The sequence below is a fragment of the Syngnathus leptorhynchus genome, chromosome 14 (genome assembly GCF_054491065.1).
Source record: "Syngnathus leptorhynchus isolate UIUO chromosome 14, UIUO_Slep, whole genome shotgun sequence".
In the NCBI taxonomy this organism is placed as follows: domain Eukaryota; kingdom Metazoa; phylum Chordata; class Actinopteri; order Syngnathiformes; family Syngnathidae; genus Syngnathus; species Syngnathus leptorhynchus.
Window position 1 is genome coordinate 6,463,830 of NC_141208.1, and position 17,455 is coordinate 6,481,284.

General features: G+C 43.6%; 3 protein-coding genes across 4 annotated transcripts; 1 reads left to right on the forward strand and 2 right to left on the reverse strand.

Annotated features, from left to right (window-relative positions):
* The first annotated feature begins 1,265 nt into the window (after window positions 1-1,265).
* Window positions 1,266-6,572, forward strand: LOC147046293 (uncharacterized). The gene is made up of 3 exons (XM_085930395.1): window positions 1,266-2,309; window positions 2,392-3,010; window positions 5,805-6,572. Exons 1-2 carry the CDS (start codon window positions 1,347-1,349, stop codon window positions 2,881-2,883), a joined length of 1,455 nt encoding a protein of 484 aa, XP_085786521.1. The 5' UTR covers window positions 1,266-1,346; the 3' UTR covers window positions 2,884-3,010; window positions 5,805-6,572.
* Window positions 6,573-9,832: 3,260 nt separating this feature from the next.
* Window positions 9,833-12,432, reverse strand: LOC147046294 (protein-lysine 6-oxidase-like). Its single transcript, XM_085930021.1, has 8 exons — window positions 12,101-12,432; window positions 11,802-12,004; window positions 11,564-11,672; window positions 11,366-11,503; window positions 11,140-11,296; window positions 10,853-10,948; window positions 10,680-10,795; window positions 9,833-10,608 (listed from the first exon to the last, which is right to left on the reverse strand). Exons 1-8 carry the CDS (start codon window positions 12,430-12,432, stop codon window positions 10,602-10,604), a joined length of 1,158 nt encoding a protein of 385 aa, XP_085786147.1. The 3' UTR covers window positions 9,833-10,601.
* Window positions 12,433-14,808: 2,376 nt separating this feature from the next.
* LOC147046295 (nicotinamide riboside kinase 2-like) lies at window positions 14,809-17,385 on the reverse strand. Of its 2 annotated transcripts, none has more exons than XM_085930958.1 (8): window positions 17,228-17,385; window positions 17,063-17,153; window positions 16,256-16,304; window positions 15,880-16,057; window positions 15,737-15,808; window positions 15,550-15,656; window positions 15,233-15,318; window positions 14,809-15,147 (listed from the first exon to the last, which is right to left on the reverse strand). In XM_085930958.1, exons 1-7 carry the CDS (start codon window positions 17,251-17,253, stop codon window positions 15,233-15,235), a joined length of 609 nt encoding a protein of 202 aa, XP_085787084.1. In that variant the 5' UTR covers window positions 17,254-17,385; the 3' UTR covers window positions 14,809-15,147. The 2 variants fall into 2 exon arrangements, with proteins under 2 accessions (XP_085787084.1, XP_085787083.1); XM_085930957.1 differs by having other exon boundaries at window positions 14,809-15,150; window positions 17,228-17,384.
* Window positions 17,386-17,455: the final 70 nt, after the last annotated feature.

Here is a 17,455-nt window from a genome sequence, read left to right on the forward strand (position 1 = left end):
AAATGCGATTACATAAGAGTACATTTGTATGCAGTGTTTCCGCTGCCATTCAACGTAGGCTGAAAAGTCGTTAAGACAAACAACAGCCAGACTGCTTGCATACTTTCTGGCAAAACTACAACATGCCAGTTTGTCTTTTGGCTTCATGATGAGCGGTTACGGCCAAAAGTGTTCCTCGAAACAACTATTTAATGACAATTTCTTTCTAAGTAGAGGTAAAAGTCCCAGCAGCTGTGCTTGGGCTCCAAAAACAACAATCAACAGATGGGAGCAAACTGCTCATCCTCCTGCTGGGACAAATGAACCCCCTTCATCCTCCTCTGCGCTTGGTCTCCGTACAGCGCTCCTCCGCAGATCCCATTGTTTCCAGAGTTCCTGTTATTTTCTTTGAAAATAGACACTGGCGACATTTGGCTAGAACACGAGGGCCTCTGAAAAGGCACATTTAACTCTGACGTTTTTAGTCCGCCTTGTGCGTCAAACTTTTCCACTTTTTGTTCACTCGGATTGATTTACTAGGATGAACTCTGCTTGAAGTGGAATTATTGCTTTTCAGGGAAAGGGTTTGTATAGAGCATAAACAATTCTAATGGAGGTAGCACGTGAGCGCGTGGTGGGACATGTTCCAGGAGGTGTCAATGTCTCCTTCAGTCAGAGTGCTGCCCACTTCCATGCTGGCGTGGTTGGAAACCCCACCTACCCCTTTTTTGCTTCCCTCCTCCCACCCCTTCCCTACAATCCCCTCCTCTCTTGCTCCGTCTCTGGAAGAGCAATCTCGGGCAGCGTTTTAATTGCGTTGTGCTTTAGTCGGAGCTAATGAACTGGGCTCCGAACCCGGGCTGTCTTTCTCCACGGGGCCCAAGGCCATATGGAGTCCGTTTCCGTAGAACTTCTGGATTTCCCGTGGAGGCGAAAATAGGGGCTTCAGAAATCCAGGTACAGCTGATTCTGACCGAATGAAGACGGAGTGAAATAAAGAGAGGAGGAGAGTGGAAGGGAGGAGAGCGAGAGAAGATTGAGAGAGGGAGGGAGAGAGTGAGAGAGAGAGACTCCTGAGGCAGCAAATGAGACAGAGCAGGGAAGCGTGAGAGGTAAAAAAGAAAGGAGGGAGGGAGGAGGAGGAGGAGGAGGAGAAGAGGGGCCCCGTTGAGGAGAGAGGGAGAAGGAAAAAGTTGGGAGAAAGAAAAGAGAACGGGGAAGAAAAGAGCTGCTTGAGAGAAGTGGGGGAAACAACAGACAGGAAGGAAGGGGAGGGAGACGTCTTGGGTGGAGGGAAAAGAGGTGGGGGGGGGGGACTGAGCAAAAGTTTCATTGGCGGCACGAGATGAGGAAAACAGAATGAGTGAATGACGGGACTTCACAGAGCCAGGAGAGGATTTTCGGACTCGTTTTCCATGCGAGCCTCTTTGGATATGTACACAGAAGGCGGGCAAGGACGACGATTTCTTCAACCCAACGGCATCGCCGGTCCGTGCGCCTGCCAGCACTGCGCCCGCCGCGATGGGCCGGGGTACCAAGCAGCATCCGGCAGACATCCGGACCACCCGCATCTGGACGGCCACGGAGACAGCCAGCCTCTTCGGGTTAAGGACGCAGGGGGAAGGGCGTTCAGAGGTGGTCCCTCCAGCGCTCAGAGACAGCCTGTGTTCCTGGGGCCCGGCCCCTTCAGCCAGTTACAAGACTTGGCCCGACTCAGTCCCCCGTGGGAATTGAACCCAGCCCAGTGGAGCCGCTCGTCAGAACTCGGTACGAGACACTGCCAGTTTTTCAGGGAACGGTGTGAGTGTGTGGCCGCGTCCAACCACAGCAGGGCACACCCCTTTCACGTCCGGATACCGCATCCGCTCCCTCATCTGCGGGTCAACGGTCACGCGTGTGGATATAGCAGGACCGTGCACTATAATGTTTTGGTGGACAAAGGAGAAGATGGTTCTACTTGCATCAAGCAAAATGGCCATTCCGAGCATCCCTTTGCCATCACTAACGGCCACTGCGCACTGAAACAGAGAAGAGATATCCTTCGGGACTCGGGTGGATCAGGGGAGAACTGCAACGGGCACCATCACAAAGGTTTCTTCTCCACCGAAGTTCCACAGAAACACTTTGACCGAGACAAACGGAAGGAAGTTTGCATCCGTAGTCCAGCCGTCGTCGATCCGGAAGCGCCGATCACCGACCGGCACCAGGGTTCGTTTTTGACGAACCAAGCTAGCGGGCAGGATTCGGTGAAGAATCAGATCCGACAAGTGGTGACGGATTTGGAGGACGTTTTGGGAGGTTTGAAGCAGGTTCACGTGGAGATGAAAGAGGTAGGACTCTTTTGTTAAGTCAACTTTTCAATTGATAAGATGACATTTAAGTTGGCAAATACCATCCTTTTGTTCCCATCAGGTCATTGACCAGATCGATCATCTGACGGCCAGTATGGACCTGAATGAGAACCAGCGCAACGTGGCTTGTGGGTCAACAGGCAACATTCACACCTCTGCTCAACTCGCAGTGTCGCACCCGGCCGAGTGGTCCAGGCGTTCCGATGAGGAACGTGTCATCCTGAGAACAAACTCTCCATCCCCGGTTCATACGGCATCTGTGGTCAAAACTCGCTGCTTCACCCCGCCGACTCGCACAAATGACCTCAAACACACAAACGGGCATCCGCCTCTGATGTTCTCCGACCACAAAGCGGACAACCCTGAGACCCGTTCGCAGCACCTAAATCCTCAAGTTGTCATCGGTAACAGCACAACGTTACGCTCGAGGAATCAAAAGCCTCCGCTGTACCCGCAGAACGGGATTTGCGGCAAAGACTCACATCCATCCGGCAAAGCCACAAGGACCCCCGCGTACGTCTGGAGAAGTCGCCACAACAACAGCATGCTATGAAGATGTGGCGGCAGCGGCGGTCCGCCCCGGCCGGTGATAGGGGGGAGGGGGGGAGGGGGCTCGAAACATGACACCCTGCGGCAATGGCCGGAGGTCAACGCAATTCCAAGCAGGGGAACAACTCATGGTAAGTTCATACACACACACACACACACACACACACACACACACACACACACAACAGGACCTCTTTCTTACTTGACATGGCAGTACACAATGCTGAAATCAGATTGGCCACAAGTAAATAACACATCGTGTAAACACACTTTGAAGCGCGCTGAAATTAGGAGAATAGAGTGTCGGAACTTAATCGATACAATTTCAGGGAGAAGTCTACTACAATTTTTGTTTGTAACTACGAATAAGTGCCTCATCCACCACTGCTTTACCAATGACGTCGGCCATGTTTATAGGCAGCTTAGTTACAGTCGTGAACTCAATTGCGGCTCTCTTGCTTGTGACTAAAAAGGCTTTAATGTGTTTTTGATGTGTGTGTGTGTTTGTCTGTGTGTGTGTGGGTGGCGGGGAGGGCGGCGTGTGTCTGCATTTGTTGATGTCACATGACTTCCCAGTCCACAATGTAAAAGCTGTTTTGTTGAAAACATTTAAAAGGAGTGGTAGAAAGAAACAAGATACAAATATTACATTACGCTACTTAGAGATTTTTAAGATTGACCTATTTATTTTTCCGCTGACTTTTGATTTTTACTCAAAACAGATATCTGTACTTTCTACAAAAGTGCTGATTACTTTTCCAATCTTTGCGGATGACATTGTGACATAAAAAAGACATATATATACATAAAGTCAAATGTAGTTTTTTTACTTGAATAAATGAATCAGTCAGCACAACTTTTCCAAAGTCAAGTTTTTACACAACTATATACGTGCAGCATGTGAATTATTTTGCCATCTTTTTCCACAAGTAGTGCCGCTAATAGTGCTTCCCGCTTTCTTGAGATTTCCAAGCCCACTAGGTAATTACATTTTTAAAAAAATGTCCATTCAGCATTCAAAACTGAAGACAGAAAGACAGATAAAATCGAGAAAAAAAAAAATTTTTTTTTTGCAGTGTGCATTAGTCATGCCTGAACTGGTAGCTGGCAGCAACTCAGATCCCCATTTTGGCACAATCAGACCCCCACGGCCTATCGCCTGCAGTCATGTGACACAATGGAGGAGTCATCACATTTACACCATGATCACAGCACTGACTCAAAATTGCCATAATTAACCTACCGTCGACTTTTCTTCTTCATGCTGATTACCCATTACATCAGCAACCAAGCCCACTTAGTTACCAAATTTAAAAAAGGGCCACCTTTGCAGATGTTGTGGCTGACTCCCTCCACTTCTCTCTTGTGGAGACTATGTGCAACTACATGGTATTTTTCTTTTTATGGGCAAGCACAGTCTGGTTTCAATCATAAAACCCCCTGGCCACCTGCCATCTGGACTGAGGCGAGCGCTCGGTATATTTGCGGCGTCCTTGCAAACCAAACCTCACTGCGCCTCCTCCACCGCAACGGGGGGACATGAACGTGTTTCGCTCCAACGTTTTTTTTATTCACTTTGAGGAGAGCTGAATTTGTTTTTAAAGGAGGCAGACAGTATTAGGCAATTGTTTTCGGCGGGCGCTCTGGCTTCCTCCCGCAGCCCCAAAACGGACATGTTAGGTTGCTTAGGGGGGTTCTCAAATTATAGCTGTGATTTGGGGGTCCGGAAAATAATTTACAATGAAATGGACCAAGCCAAATCACCACAAATGGCACAAATTCGATGAACCCCAGTTTACAATTACCTACACATGCCACAACTTTGAATGAGACAGAAATTTGACACCATGTTAGGAACTTTGAAAAAACACTAAGACAGCAAATAGGTGAGTTTTCAGTGACTAATAGAGAGTAGGTCCCCCTCCCCACCCCCCCACTGACTAGTTAACCAGATTCTCCCATTGGTCCAGAAATTCAACCATTTACATACAAGCAAATAAAAAGTCACATTTGTGTTCAGCATCTCTCTTTGCAAGCAGCATCCTTCAGATTCAAGTGATACATTTGACATTTCAAATCTTTTGAATCTCAAAGATTTCGTCACCCTGAGTGGGTTCTATGTTAAATGGCTGCCAAAACAGATTGGGTGCAAAGTTACTCAGCCACACATACATCATTATTCACTTAGGAGTCAAATTACAGTCAAAACGCCAATGTTGAGAGAACATCATTATTTTGCCTCAAATATTTCAGAAACAATAGCCACAAGAAAACTTTGTTCATTTGATTAATTACCTTTTTTTTTAGCATTTTTTTTCTCAACCAGAAAAGCTTTTTGTGGCTTTTTTTTATCACCACTTATTCCAAAAACAAGAGCAGCCAAGAGTATGTATTAAGAATATTGGTGGAGGTATATAATTTACCTCAAAAATGCTTCAAAAGTCAACCAAATGAAGCCTTTATTTCTTCTGATTTCAGCCTTTTTGGGTGCTGGAGGTCATCATAGGAGGCAAAGTTCACTTTTGCTCCATTGTAGCATTGTAAGGACTTTTGTCAGTATATTTTTTTTAACCTCTTCGCTGCTGTTGCCTCAACCTGTGCTTGTATCCTCGCACTTTTTTTCTTCATCCTGATAGAACCCGATCCCTTATATTTTATTTCTTCTCATAAAGGCATTCTTTTTCCTGTACGAAGGTCTGACAGGCAGAGCAAGTGAAGGGAACATGACTCACAAGGACATAGAAATAAAAGGGCCTCCTTTTCAGCACGGGAATAGACAAACACAGCTTTTTATGTCACTGCCAATGTTACTTAACTCAAAAATCCTTGAGCTGAAGCACGGTTTTGTATGTACAATTCAATTTGATGAAAAGTTGTGAATTCACAAAGGTGGGTGATGTTAATCTTTTGGGTTTCTCTTGTGAGGATGTCTTTCCAGCAAGCAAAGCTGTGCGGCGCAGCCTCGGGGCCAAGATAATCCTGAACGGAAAACTCTTCGATTCCAGTGATGGAGCTGCCAAAGAAATTGATGGCAACCAAACAAACGCCAAGAGGACATGCGTTGCTTTCCAGGAGGACACGTGCCCGTAGCCGGAGTTAGTACGTGTCTGTCTTTTGCAATTGAAGAAATTAAGGCATTTCAAGTGACTAACGACTGATTGACTATTTAAGCCGAAAGAAAAAACCCCAGAAAATTTACTTGGATGGATTACAGGTATATTGGATTGTTCAATTGACTCTGGGGATTGGGGCTGTCAAATTGGGGTCCTCCAAGCTGTAACGTGGTTCCGCAAAATAACTAGCAATAAATGATTAGTTGAGGATTTATGCAGTTATTCTTTCAAGTACCACTAGAGGGAGCCTGTATACCATGCTTTGAACATCACTGCTATACAATGAATGTGAATTGTGCACAGCTGAAAATCCAAATTATCTTTTATGACAAAATTCATTTACTGGCCTTAACAGCAAACAGTCAGTGGCAGCTTGAGTGAATGTAGTTGACGTATATCTTTAAAGATGTGTTTGAAAACAATGGATTTCTTTTTATACTGTATGCTAGATGAAATGGAAGAGTAAGTGTGTGAGGCGCATTTCTCAAATAAATCAATTTGACATCTTAATTATCCAGTGGAAGAGATAATGTAGCTCTGAATGTCCTACATTTTAACTTGGAAATAAAAAAGAACTGACTCAAGCATATCTGCGTCCTTGTCAAGATTTATAAGAGATCAATTCCCCCAAAAAAGTGAAGTGGGAATAGAGAAAAGTCGTGTTTGATCAGTAGGTGGCATTATATGATCTCATTTCTTCTTCTCCTTTTAGACCAGGCTAGCTTTGGCCAGCATCTGCGTGAATGTTTGTTTAAACCTTGTCTGAGAATTTCACCCAGCTGCTCTCACGAGCTCCTGCTGCTATCACAGCTCACCGCCTTGGCCCGACAACAAGTACAGTCATCTCTGAGCCAACCGATTGATATCAACTATGTCTAAGATGGTGCTATATGTGGCTATTTTCAAAACATGCTCCCAATTTCCCTTTTGCTATGACACACCCCAAAGGGCGGACTGGCCAATCACAGAACAAGCCGTCTAAAAATGTATCATTGTGTGATAATCAATAAATTACCAATACAAGATCACCCATTTGTATCCTCCAACATAAGCAATGTTGTTGGCCCAAAATGCAAGCGTTATTAGCGTGTAGGCTCCAAGACTCCGTCCGTGGCTTTGAATGATTGGTTTGGTTACTTGAGAGAGTTGCTCCTTAATGTTTTTTGTCTCTGTGATCCATATGTTATTAGCTTCCATCTTTGTTCTAAACGATTTCCTTGAATGTCTTTGATACGGCCCTATGTAACCTTCATAGGCCCACCACGACGGCACCGCTGGTTGCCGTCAAGGCTTTTGAATCACGCTGGGAAGAAAAATGCATTTTTAGCGTTTTGTAAATACCGGAGATGCTCTGGAATTTCAGGCGGCGGACCAAGAACAGCACACGTCTACTTGCTTTTGTTAGCCACCCGTAGCTGTATTACAAGACTCTCAAGGACAGAGTACTCGGGTTGCCTAATAATGAAGCTGCTTATTGCCAGAGGAGGCTGGAGTCTGATTCAATAAGTTTAAATGTGGGCGAGCGGTAAAACTAAAAAAAATCTCATTTGTGCGGGTCTGGAACAGATAACCCATCATTTAAAATACCTTAACTCTCAATAGTTACCGAGAAAATCTAAATCCTCCATCTGGACTGCACCAAACAGATGGTTTGCAGGTACACAGAGACAGAGCAAGGAATCAACAATGAAAAAAACAAAACAAATCCTCCCTCTGCGAATACCACCCAAGTCACCATACCACCCAGCTCGAAAGAGAAACATTTCATCACGGTTCCCCACTCAAGACTTGGAGACTTCCAGTCCGTCTGCACTGGCGCTGCTCTTAATCTCAAGCGGATGACAGAAATGCCGAGGAATTTCTCTACTCCGTGCTTGAACCCGGCTTGCCAATCGTGCTTTCCTCTGTCCCTATCAGTTTTTATGTGGCCCTGGTTTTCTTTTTGTCTCCATAAGGGTGGCCTAAGGAATGTATCCAAACGCCATCCGGAAATTTGTCTACCTTGCGATGAAGAACTTGTTGATGTTAGCATTAGCGTAAGCATTCCAATTTGTATCTTTTTTTTATGTTTTGACAGTCGGCAAAAAAAATAATTAAAAATCGCAGCACGCTTTACCGATATTCCAACCTGACTTTGATTTGTTAAATTGTATATCAAGCTGAGGTGAAGTCTACATCCAGATGGTGGCTTGTGCCCACCTGTGTTTTGTGTTGTACTGGCGCAGACCCAACTTGAGTGTTTTCGCGAATCAGCGTTGGCGCGAGGCCCGACCATAGACCGCTACAGATGTTGGTGCGAAACTCCGCAGCTGAACAAACAGTGGCGAGTCTTCTCTACACCATGACATGTTTAAAATGACACTCGGGTCCAAAAAGATGTTGGCCAGCTGAGTTGGAAGAACTGTACATCAAAGTGGTTTGTGAAAATGAGCAAAAATTCAACCGTCCACTTTTCACCCAAATTGCTCATCAGCCATAATTGATCCTCCTTTTTAGTGTTTGCTACTTTTTAGCTCAACATGCATCTCGTAGACAGCCAACAATTAGCAGACAGATGTCTAGAGACATGTTAATTTGTTGGTGCCTCCCAGAACATTCAGATCTGAGTAGAACCGGACAGGAATTGGGTGGACTTTCCAGACATCTTGAATAACACAGACAATCTACGCTTGGCAGCGTTGAATGTAAAACCTTTTCAATTGGGATTTATCTCTCTTGCCAGCATCTGTGTCTTGATAGCACGGACATTGTTGGAAACCTTCATGTATGTCTTTCCCTGGTTTTGCTTGTTATTTCTCTCAGAACACCAGCAGGAACCCCTTTGCATGATGACTCACCCTGGCGTGGGCCTGTCATGTGAAACCACATTTCAATTTAGGATGTCTCAACCGGTGGCCTTTTTCATTTTCAACTACGTGATGGAGGAAGGGCGGCGGAGAAGGCATTCATTCATGCGGCTTTCACAGAGGCTTGTCAGCAAACATGCCGCCTCTGTATGCCTGCCAAGTGTCTCTCAATCTGAAGCCGCTGTGCACAAGGACCAAAGCAAAAATACCTGGAAAGTCCTTAAACACTTCATTTCCTCAAGCAGTACCAATTGATTGTCAATATCTCAGTTCAAAGATGCTGCCACACAAATTTTTGGTTGGTGATGGCCCTGTCAGATGCGCTACTGGCTCTATATATTCATAACATATATATATATATATATATATGAAAATAAAATGTCATGTACATTTTAGTAATCATTTCATATGTAACATCAACAAAAATATTAAAATGTTGACGTTGCACTGAAATTCTAACAATGCACTACTTACTTTTTTTTATTTTGCAAAATTCAAACGTTGCCGAAACTGCTATGGAACGTGTGAAGTTTGCAAAACTTTCAAAGAAACGGATTTTAAATAAATAAATAAATAAATAAATAAATAAATAAATAAATAAATAAATAAAACTCACCATTGGTGACACTTCAACGTGACGTCATTCGAATTCCGAGTTAAGTGTTTATGAAGGTCACGACATAATGCCGAATTATCTTGTTGGCGTTATTTTCAGCACGCAGTAATATTGGACATACGATTGTGGCAACAAAACGTCACTTTTGCATGATGCATCTCTGCCCTTGTTGTTCGCTTCCTTGTTATGAATCGAGCGGCAATCGGGCTAGCGCGACATTGGGCTAACGTCAACAGGTCACCACAACATCCTGTTGAGGCCGCCGTTGCAACAAAATTATTTCAGTAAAAAAAAAATAATAATTCTGGTCTAATATTTTAGGAGCAAAAGGCTACTATTTATGGGCAGTGCAGCAGACACAAACACCTCAATCCTTATTACAATTTTTATTGTATCAAATCTGCCATACAATAATAATAATAACAAACATGTTCAAGCATTAACAGTTAAACACAAATTTAAGGAATATTGCACAACCTCTCTGAACGCTCCTCCAACACTTTGGCTCTTAGTTTTTATTATTGGCAACAAATTCTATTAAAAAAAATCTCAAATCAACAAACAGCTTAGGGTTCTAACAGTGCTCAATTTATGTCCCAAATACACAACATTTCTCGTATTAGGGCCACCCTAAAAAATAAATAAATCGAATCGTTATTTTTTAACAAAAAAAAACTGTTGCTAGTTGTACTTTCGGTTGTTTTTTTCAGGAAAAAGTTTTTCATTTTCTGAATAAAAATCTATATATTTTTGGAGAAAATAGTAATAAAAAGTTTTGTTAATACTGAAATACGTGAGTGGTGATTAATCATCTTCAAGCGCTAACCATCTTTGCAGATAAGTCAACTCGTGGACCAATCAAGAAATTGATGTAACCCTGAGTCCCTCGTACTATTTCCATTAATCATTACATAAAACCAAAAATTATTATTATAAATATCATTATGCTTTGACAGAAAAAAAATAATATGACAACACAGAAAATACCATTCAAAAAATAAAGTAAAAAAAAAATAATCATCTTGGACCATGACATGTTATATACAATGAAATTGTATCAAATGCAACCTCTCGAGTTGGAATGATCCAAAAAAATAAAATACAATCATCCGAATGTGAAGAGATTCTGTTCAAATCCAAGGAATCTTCACCCCCTGAAAAAAAAAAGAATAAAATATGATTAACATACATTCAAATTGGACATAAGTGAATATCCTTCCAGCACCTTGTTACTTGACAGTTGCGTGTCTGAACGTAAACCCCCGTGTAAGCGATGTCGCATCTCACAATGTTGTTGGTGAAGTCCGACTCCAGTACATGGAAGTTGGGGTTGACGGTGACCTGAGAGCGTTGTTAAAGCTGGTTACGAAATTAACTGTACTTTATTTATTTTTTTACCTTCAAGACGTAGTTTCCTGGCATGACGTCAGTGATGTCGATCCATTGGCAGTCAATGTTAGCAGCGTAGAGATCATGACAGCCCGGACTCAGTCCCTGTAAACAAAACGTTCATTCACAAATCAGCAGACTACAAAATGTCCCTAAAACTGAATTGCAAGATTTCAAGATCTCATGAAATGTGTTGGAAATCTTATGAAGTTTGGAAATGTCCCCAAATTTGGAGTCCAGCTGAGATCTAGATAACAGTAGGAGCCCAATTGGGCAGTTGAGAGAGTTCACCTCACCTGTGTGTGAGCTGTGCAGGCGTAGCGCCGTCGGACCCCCGAGTCACAGCCCGTGTCCTCCAGGCAAAAACTGGCCTTGTGACCCTCAGCCACTTTTTGGCCTGTGGCAGCATCCAGGAGGTCGTAACTGCTGAAGGCCTCCATGCTATGGTAGTGTCTGTTGAAAATACATTTCTTTTAAAATTTGATTGGGTATATGGTTCCCAAAATCAAGGAAGTGTCTTACTGGTGACAGCTGTGCCAGTCCCACTGGTGCCTGGGTTTGACAGGGAGGAAGTCGGCGGTACCCTGGTTCTTCACCTTCTGCGGGAAGCGCAGGAGCACCCGGAAGTCGATGTCTCGCACCGAGGGTCCGAAGGCTGACCTGAGCAGAACATTTAGAGTTATGCTTAAAATAAATTTGGGTGGGTCTGTGTGTTTCTACCTCGCCAGGCAATCCTCCTCTGCCGCACAACGTAACGCAAACATCTGCATGCGCTGGATGTAAGCGCCTGCTTGGATGGCGTACGGGTCTGGCACCAGATCTGGAAGCCCTGGGAGAACACGGTTCAAAGTTGGCACTGTACAAAGTACAACACAAGAAGTAGTCATTTGCTATAAGGAGTATTTATCTTGGGTCTAAATATGAGGAATAGGTTTCAATCTGAGATGCAGTGAGCTACCGTTTTGAAAGTATCTCGTCCCGTATCCAGCGTCTGGGGGTCGTCGCGCAAGGGCCCCTGCTCGTCCCCTTGGGGGGTACATGTTGTACAACACCGAATTGCCGAGGGATTGGAGCGAGTCGTCATTAAACATGCCCTCCGCTTCGTTGGAAGCCTCCAGCGGGTGATACGGAGCAGGGGGTCCTGGGTCTCTTTCCGGGTACCTGGGGGGATACTGCGCGTCGTGGAGCGCGCCGTGGAGTGCGCGGATCGGTTCTTCCTCAAGTCCGCGGGGGACGTTGAGCCGCCCGTCAGCCCACCTGAGGGGATCCCTATTGAAGTCCACACGGGGGTCGACGACCACGCTGGGGCGTTGTCCCGAGCGCACCTGATGCGCTCTGGGTTTACCAGGTGTCCTCACCCTACCGCCGGCTCCCAACGCTCGGTCTCGGCTGCTGACGTAAACACGTGCCGGAGCTTCGAACTCGGAACCGGTGCTCATGATCCTGTGGATTTGGCCGTTATTCTCCCACTGGATGCGGTGACGCCAGGGGCCAGTGTGCGCCGGCTCGGGTTGCTGCTCTTGCCCGCTGATAACTTGGAATAGTCCGTGGGAAAGATAGAAGAAGAAGACAAGAGACGCAATTGCCATGACAACCAAACTACAAGCCTAAAAACAAAAAAAAAATTCGAGTGGACAATTAAGAGATGTCACGCGCGCAAACGTCTTGTGTTGGGTGCCCTTTTAGGTCCACTTTTGATAGAACTCGGAGTGGGCTGGACCCCATTGCCCCCAGCCCCACCCAAGTCATTGATGCAAACCTTCTTCTTTAACCCTTCACTTACAAAGACAGGTTGCTGAGTAAACTTTAACGCACGGGTGTTAAACCGGGCGGGGTGTGGGTTAGGCTGCAACATCTTTACACTACTTCGCCCAAGAATAGGATATATGATTTCAAATATATATATATATATATATATATAAACATTTTGTTGTTGTCAAGAGTGAATAGATGTATTTCAATTATTATCACAAAACTATTCAAACTGTAGAAATAGTATGTGGCAAATATTAGTGCATCATATCTTGTACTACAGTAAAAGTACCACACGAGGGCAGTGTTGTCAAACTGTTTGGCCACTGATCTACCACCTCCCGCGGGCTTCTTGGCAACGTCGTCCACTTTGTTTATTTATAATGTGCAACACCATCTTCCTCATCGTTTGCCAAGCAGAGTTGCTTTTAAACTGTTGGATTTTATACTAACTTGGTTGTTCAGAAAGTGTTGAACCTCGCTCAACCTGCGCCTTTCCAATCAACCTGGTCAAATACTGCCCTCAGGTGGCCAAGAACAGTATTGGTTGTTTGGTAAAGCGGTTCGGATAATGGATAGATAGCTAGATTGATAGTTTTTGGGGGTTGAATAAATTATGAAATATGAACCTATAAAGCATCATGGAAGTTGGGACGTGACGCATAACTCACAGCTGACATTGTCACACGCTGTTCATATGCGCTTGTCCTCTTGCCACATGCCGTCAGTGCCCCACAACACTCAGCCCGTCCAAATAGGGCCAATCTGCGGGTGATTCTATTCTCGCTCTTCCACGTCCCGCCCAGTGGCATTCCCGCTCGCTTTATAAGAGCGCTGCAACCAGGGCACTGGTTTGGCGCAAGACCTCCCTGATCAAGACATGTTAAAGGCACAAATAATAGCCAGTAAGTATTATGATATGACGCTGAATTGAGACTTAATTGTGTGTGGAAAGTAAAGCAATCACATCAAAATGTTACCACCCAAAAAGGTGGCAAACTAACCTTTCCTTTTTGCTTTGGAAATAAAACATTTGAATACTTGATGCTTTGAATATATGTTATTATCTGTAGGTGTCCTCCATGGCCTTGCTTCATGAGCATGATGATGATATATGGAATACACAACTTAATGATAAGAGCCACACACTGCAGGTGAGATGCTTAAAACTTTCTTTTCATGCTCTAAGAGATAGATAGATAGATTGAGATTTATTTCTATCATTTAAAAAAGGTGTGTGTGTGTGTATGTATATATATATATATATATATATATATATATATATATATATATATATATATATATATATATATATATATATATATATTATAGAAAATAGAAGTAAAGTCAAAAAAGTGCTGAACACATTCATCTCGCACTCCACCATGTAAGGAGGGCCTAGTTGTATTTTTGGTAGTTGCTATGGCGATGGCTGACGTGAGGGCTCGTTGTCGAGCAGTCATTTACCCTGCCTCCGCCTGGCAACTGACCTGTGGTCCGGTGGCGTGTTTTTAAAATAACTCCCTTCCCTCCTGACACCTTATGCACTTGGTCTGAATCTAAAATGTCAGGCCAGCTGCCATCTACCTACTCAAGAGCTGGTATGTGAAGACCCACACCCCCTTTGATCGTATCACAAGACGCACTCCAAAGGTTTTGGTGACATAATGTATGTGAATAGACTTGCCAGACATTTTGTTCAACTATTGCACAAATATTTGACCCCTCCTGATTTCTGATTCATCACACTTAAATGTCGTCAATCAACAAACACATTTTGATACAGTGGTACCTCGACTGCACCTGTTGTGCAATGCGCTATATTAACTTGTATTGTATGAGGGACAGCCACTAATGAGTTTTTCCAGATTATTTTTTTTTGATTATATATGTTGAAAATCTGCATGTTCTACAATATTATATACTAATCAGTAAAATAAAAGAAATCTAATATTTAAAAAAGGGAAATAATAAAATATTTTTGCTACCCGTTTACTGCAGTGTTGTCGGTGGTAGGCCAGTAACATGTAGATGGACATTTACATTTTTAAATGATTAATTATCATCATTATTTGTTCTCGATTTTTTTATATGCCTAAAGATATTTTATTTTTGTGTTCATTTTAATTCCATTGTATTACATTGTTTTTTTTTTAAAGTGCTCAGTGAAGCAGTTGTAAAAAAAAAAAAAGAGATAATCATACTGTTCCTGTTTTAATTCATTGCTGATCGTAAATGTGTATATTTGATTTGATCTTATCTGTAATCTCATAAAACATGAGGGCTACTGAGTGAAAAACATAGCAGGAAACAAAGGAGTGCTTTGGTGACTTTATGTATTTTCAGTTTGACAAACGTGTACAGCAACATGTACAGGTATGTTTGTTCAACCCATGCTAAAGCAAGGGGTGGCTTTTGATCTTTTCGGGACAGATTGATTAATCGATACAAAAGACAATGTTACTATTTACACATTCTACAAGGCGTACAGGTCATCAAAACCTTCGTTGTTATTTACATTATCTATACACAAGATCTTCTCAGCCACAATCCTGCTGTGGAGAGACAAACATTTACGTCAGTGTTAAATATCCCAAAATAAAATACAATTAGAAAGAAAAGATGAATAGAATGTACCTATGAGTTATTGAGGAGGGTGTTCTGGATGCTGTCAAACACCACTGAGTAGATGTCATCTTTCGACATCATTCCATCGAGGTACTCTAAATGGGAAAAGTCAGCTGTTAGCCAGTTTTTACAATGTGGGAAAGTTAATGTTGCATTTGGGGCTAGTTTAGCAATCAAGCTAACTTGCTTAAGCATGTCTAATCTAGCTGCCTGTTTTTTGATTAGCCAGTTTTAGCAGGCTGGTTTAACAAATCACCAATTATTGTTCTTGTTGACTATTTTGTACGGAGCCTACCAAAGGATGTTGGAACTCGACAATAACGCACCTATTGTGTCACATTGGCTCTCCATTTCCTTGCGGTGCTTAAGATACATGGGCCAGACATGGCCGTCAAACAGACCGGGGGGGTCGGGGACTGTGTAGCTTCTCGTACTGCGAAGACAAAATCGGAAGAGTTTTAGAAGACTGTCATATCTGACTGTTGGCATGACAACGGTCAGAGAGTCTCCTACCTTCTCCTTTTCTTGCACTCCTCATAAGGAAGTGAAATGTAGAAGCATTTGTCATACACGTCGATGAGAGGCCTGCAGAGAGAGGAGATCCGGTTAGGATGAGATTTTGAGGTTCCGCGAGTGACGCCAGGAAGGTAACTCACTTGTAGTTGTAGATGAGGAACCCCTCCACGATGAGAATATGGATCTCCTTCTGGTCCGAGTCGCATTCCTCGGCTTCGGGTGACAGGCTGACGCCGTGGGAGCGTGCAAACTTGACCGGGTTCTCCTGCCAGCCTTTCACCGTGCTGACCATGGACTCCATGTCCATGGCCGTAATGACTGGGTTGGAAAAAAAGAAAAGCCAGTTTCAGTACATTGGGCCTCACCAATGTGTTGCTAACATTAGTTACTGTTAGTGAATACCGTGTGTTTTTAGGTTTAGGATTGAATAGTTACCAAACGAAAAAAAGGGAAATGTGTAGGAAAGAAAAAGTACATGACTGCATATGGATTTCCCACGTGAAAATCCATTCTTACCATCCCACTGTCTAAAGCCGTCCTCCCCGACTTCTATTTGATCGGGTTTCTGAAATAACAGTCACCAGTGAAACATGGCTGTAACCTAGTAAGTAACCCGTCACATCTGATTGCACCTGGACAGGGCAAGTCAAGGACTCGGCTCCACACGAAGGAGTGCACGATTTTTAGGGCGGGGATTTTGGTTGGATGAGGTATATAAATGTTTTTGCTGTCGTTCATCTTAAGATTCTACAGACCATCTTATGGGTCAGGATGCATAAAAGGGACAAAACAAAATGATACCAACCAAAAGAAGGATGAGGCAAAAACATTTGGAATTCTAATCTGTCAAAGGGACTAGATATCTTGAACTTTCATAGGACGGTTGGTATCAGTTTTCAGACATTTCACAATAGAAATGGGAGACAAACAATTAGGTGATTAATTGAGACAATCCCATGGACTGAAAATCAAGCGTGACAAGATGAAACTTTTTGGTGGGTTCATTCATTTGATCCTTCAGATTGGGAGTTTCATAAGAGTTTCTAGTGCTAGCTGATTCCCATTTGCTTATTTTAGAGTGTGACTGTCTTGTCTGTCCATGTGATTGGAGCTTTGGTACCATGGAAATAATTTTCCGCTTGCTTTCATAGGTAATCGAGGCTCAAAACGTTTCTTTTGGACTAGAAGACGCTCGGCCATGATGATTGGCTGTCCAGGAGACAATCAGCCATTTGTGTTACTAGGCTACCGCCACGGCAGGAGACAATTTTAGGTTTGTGTCCTCAAGGGCAATCGATGTAGCGTACCTTCATCGCCTCTTACCTTGAAAAAGTCATCCTGGTGCACCACGCAACAGTTGGGCAACGTCCTAAGCAGTTTGTGAGTCAAGGTGGTCTTGCCACCATTGGTCACTCTGTGGAAGGGAAAAATGGAAACCACCTGTGATGTTAAGAATTCTGAATGGAAGTGGCTCAAAAGGATACTCACCCTCCAATACCGATGATGAATTTCATGTTGGTCGCCTTAATGTGGAATTCAGTAAGTAAAAGATGGGGGAAACCCGCTACGCTAACACTCTCTCTCAAAGCCTTCTCTTCCTTCTCGGCCCTCAGTCGTCCCCCGCCTTTTACTACTTCATTGATAGACAATCTCGGTGTGGGCTATTTAAAGGACAAAGAGCCGCCCGGAGAACCAATGGGATTGCCTTTCCTGGAG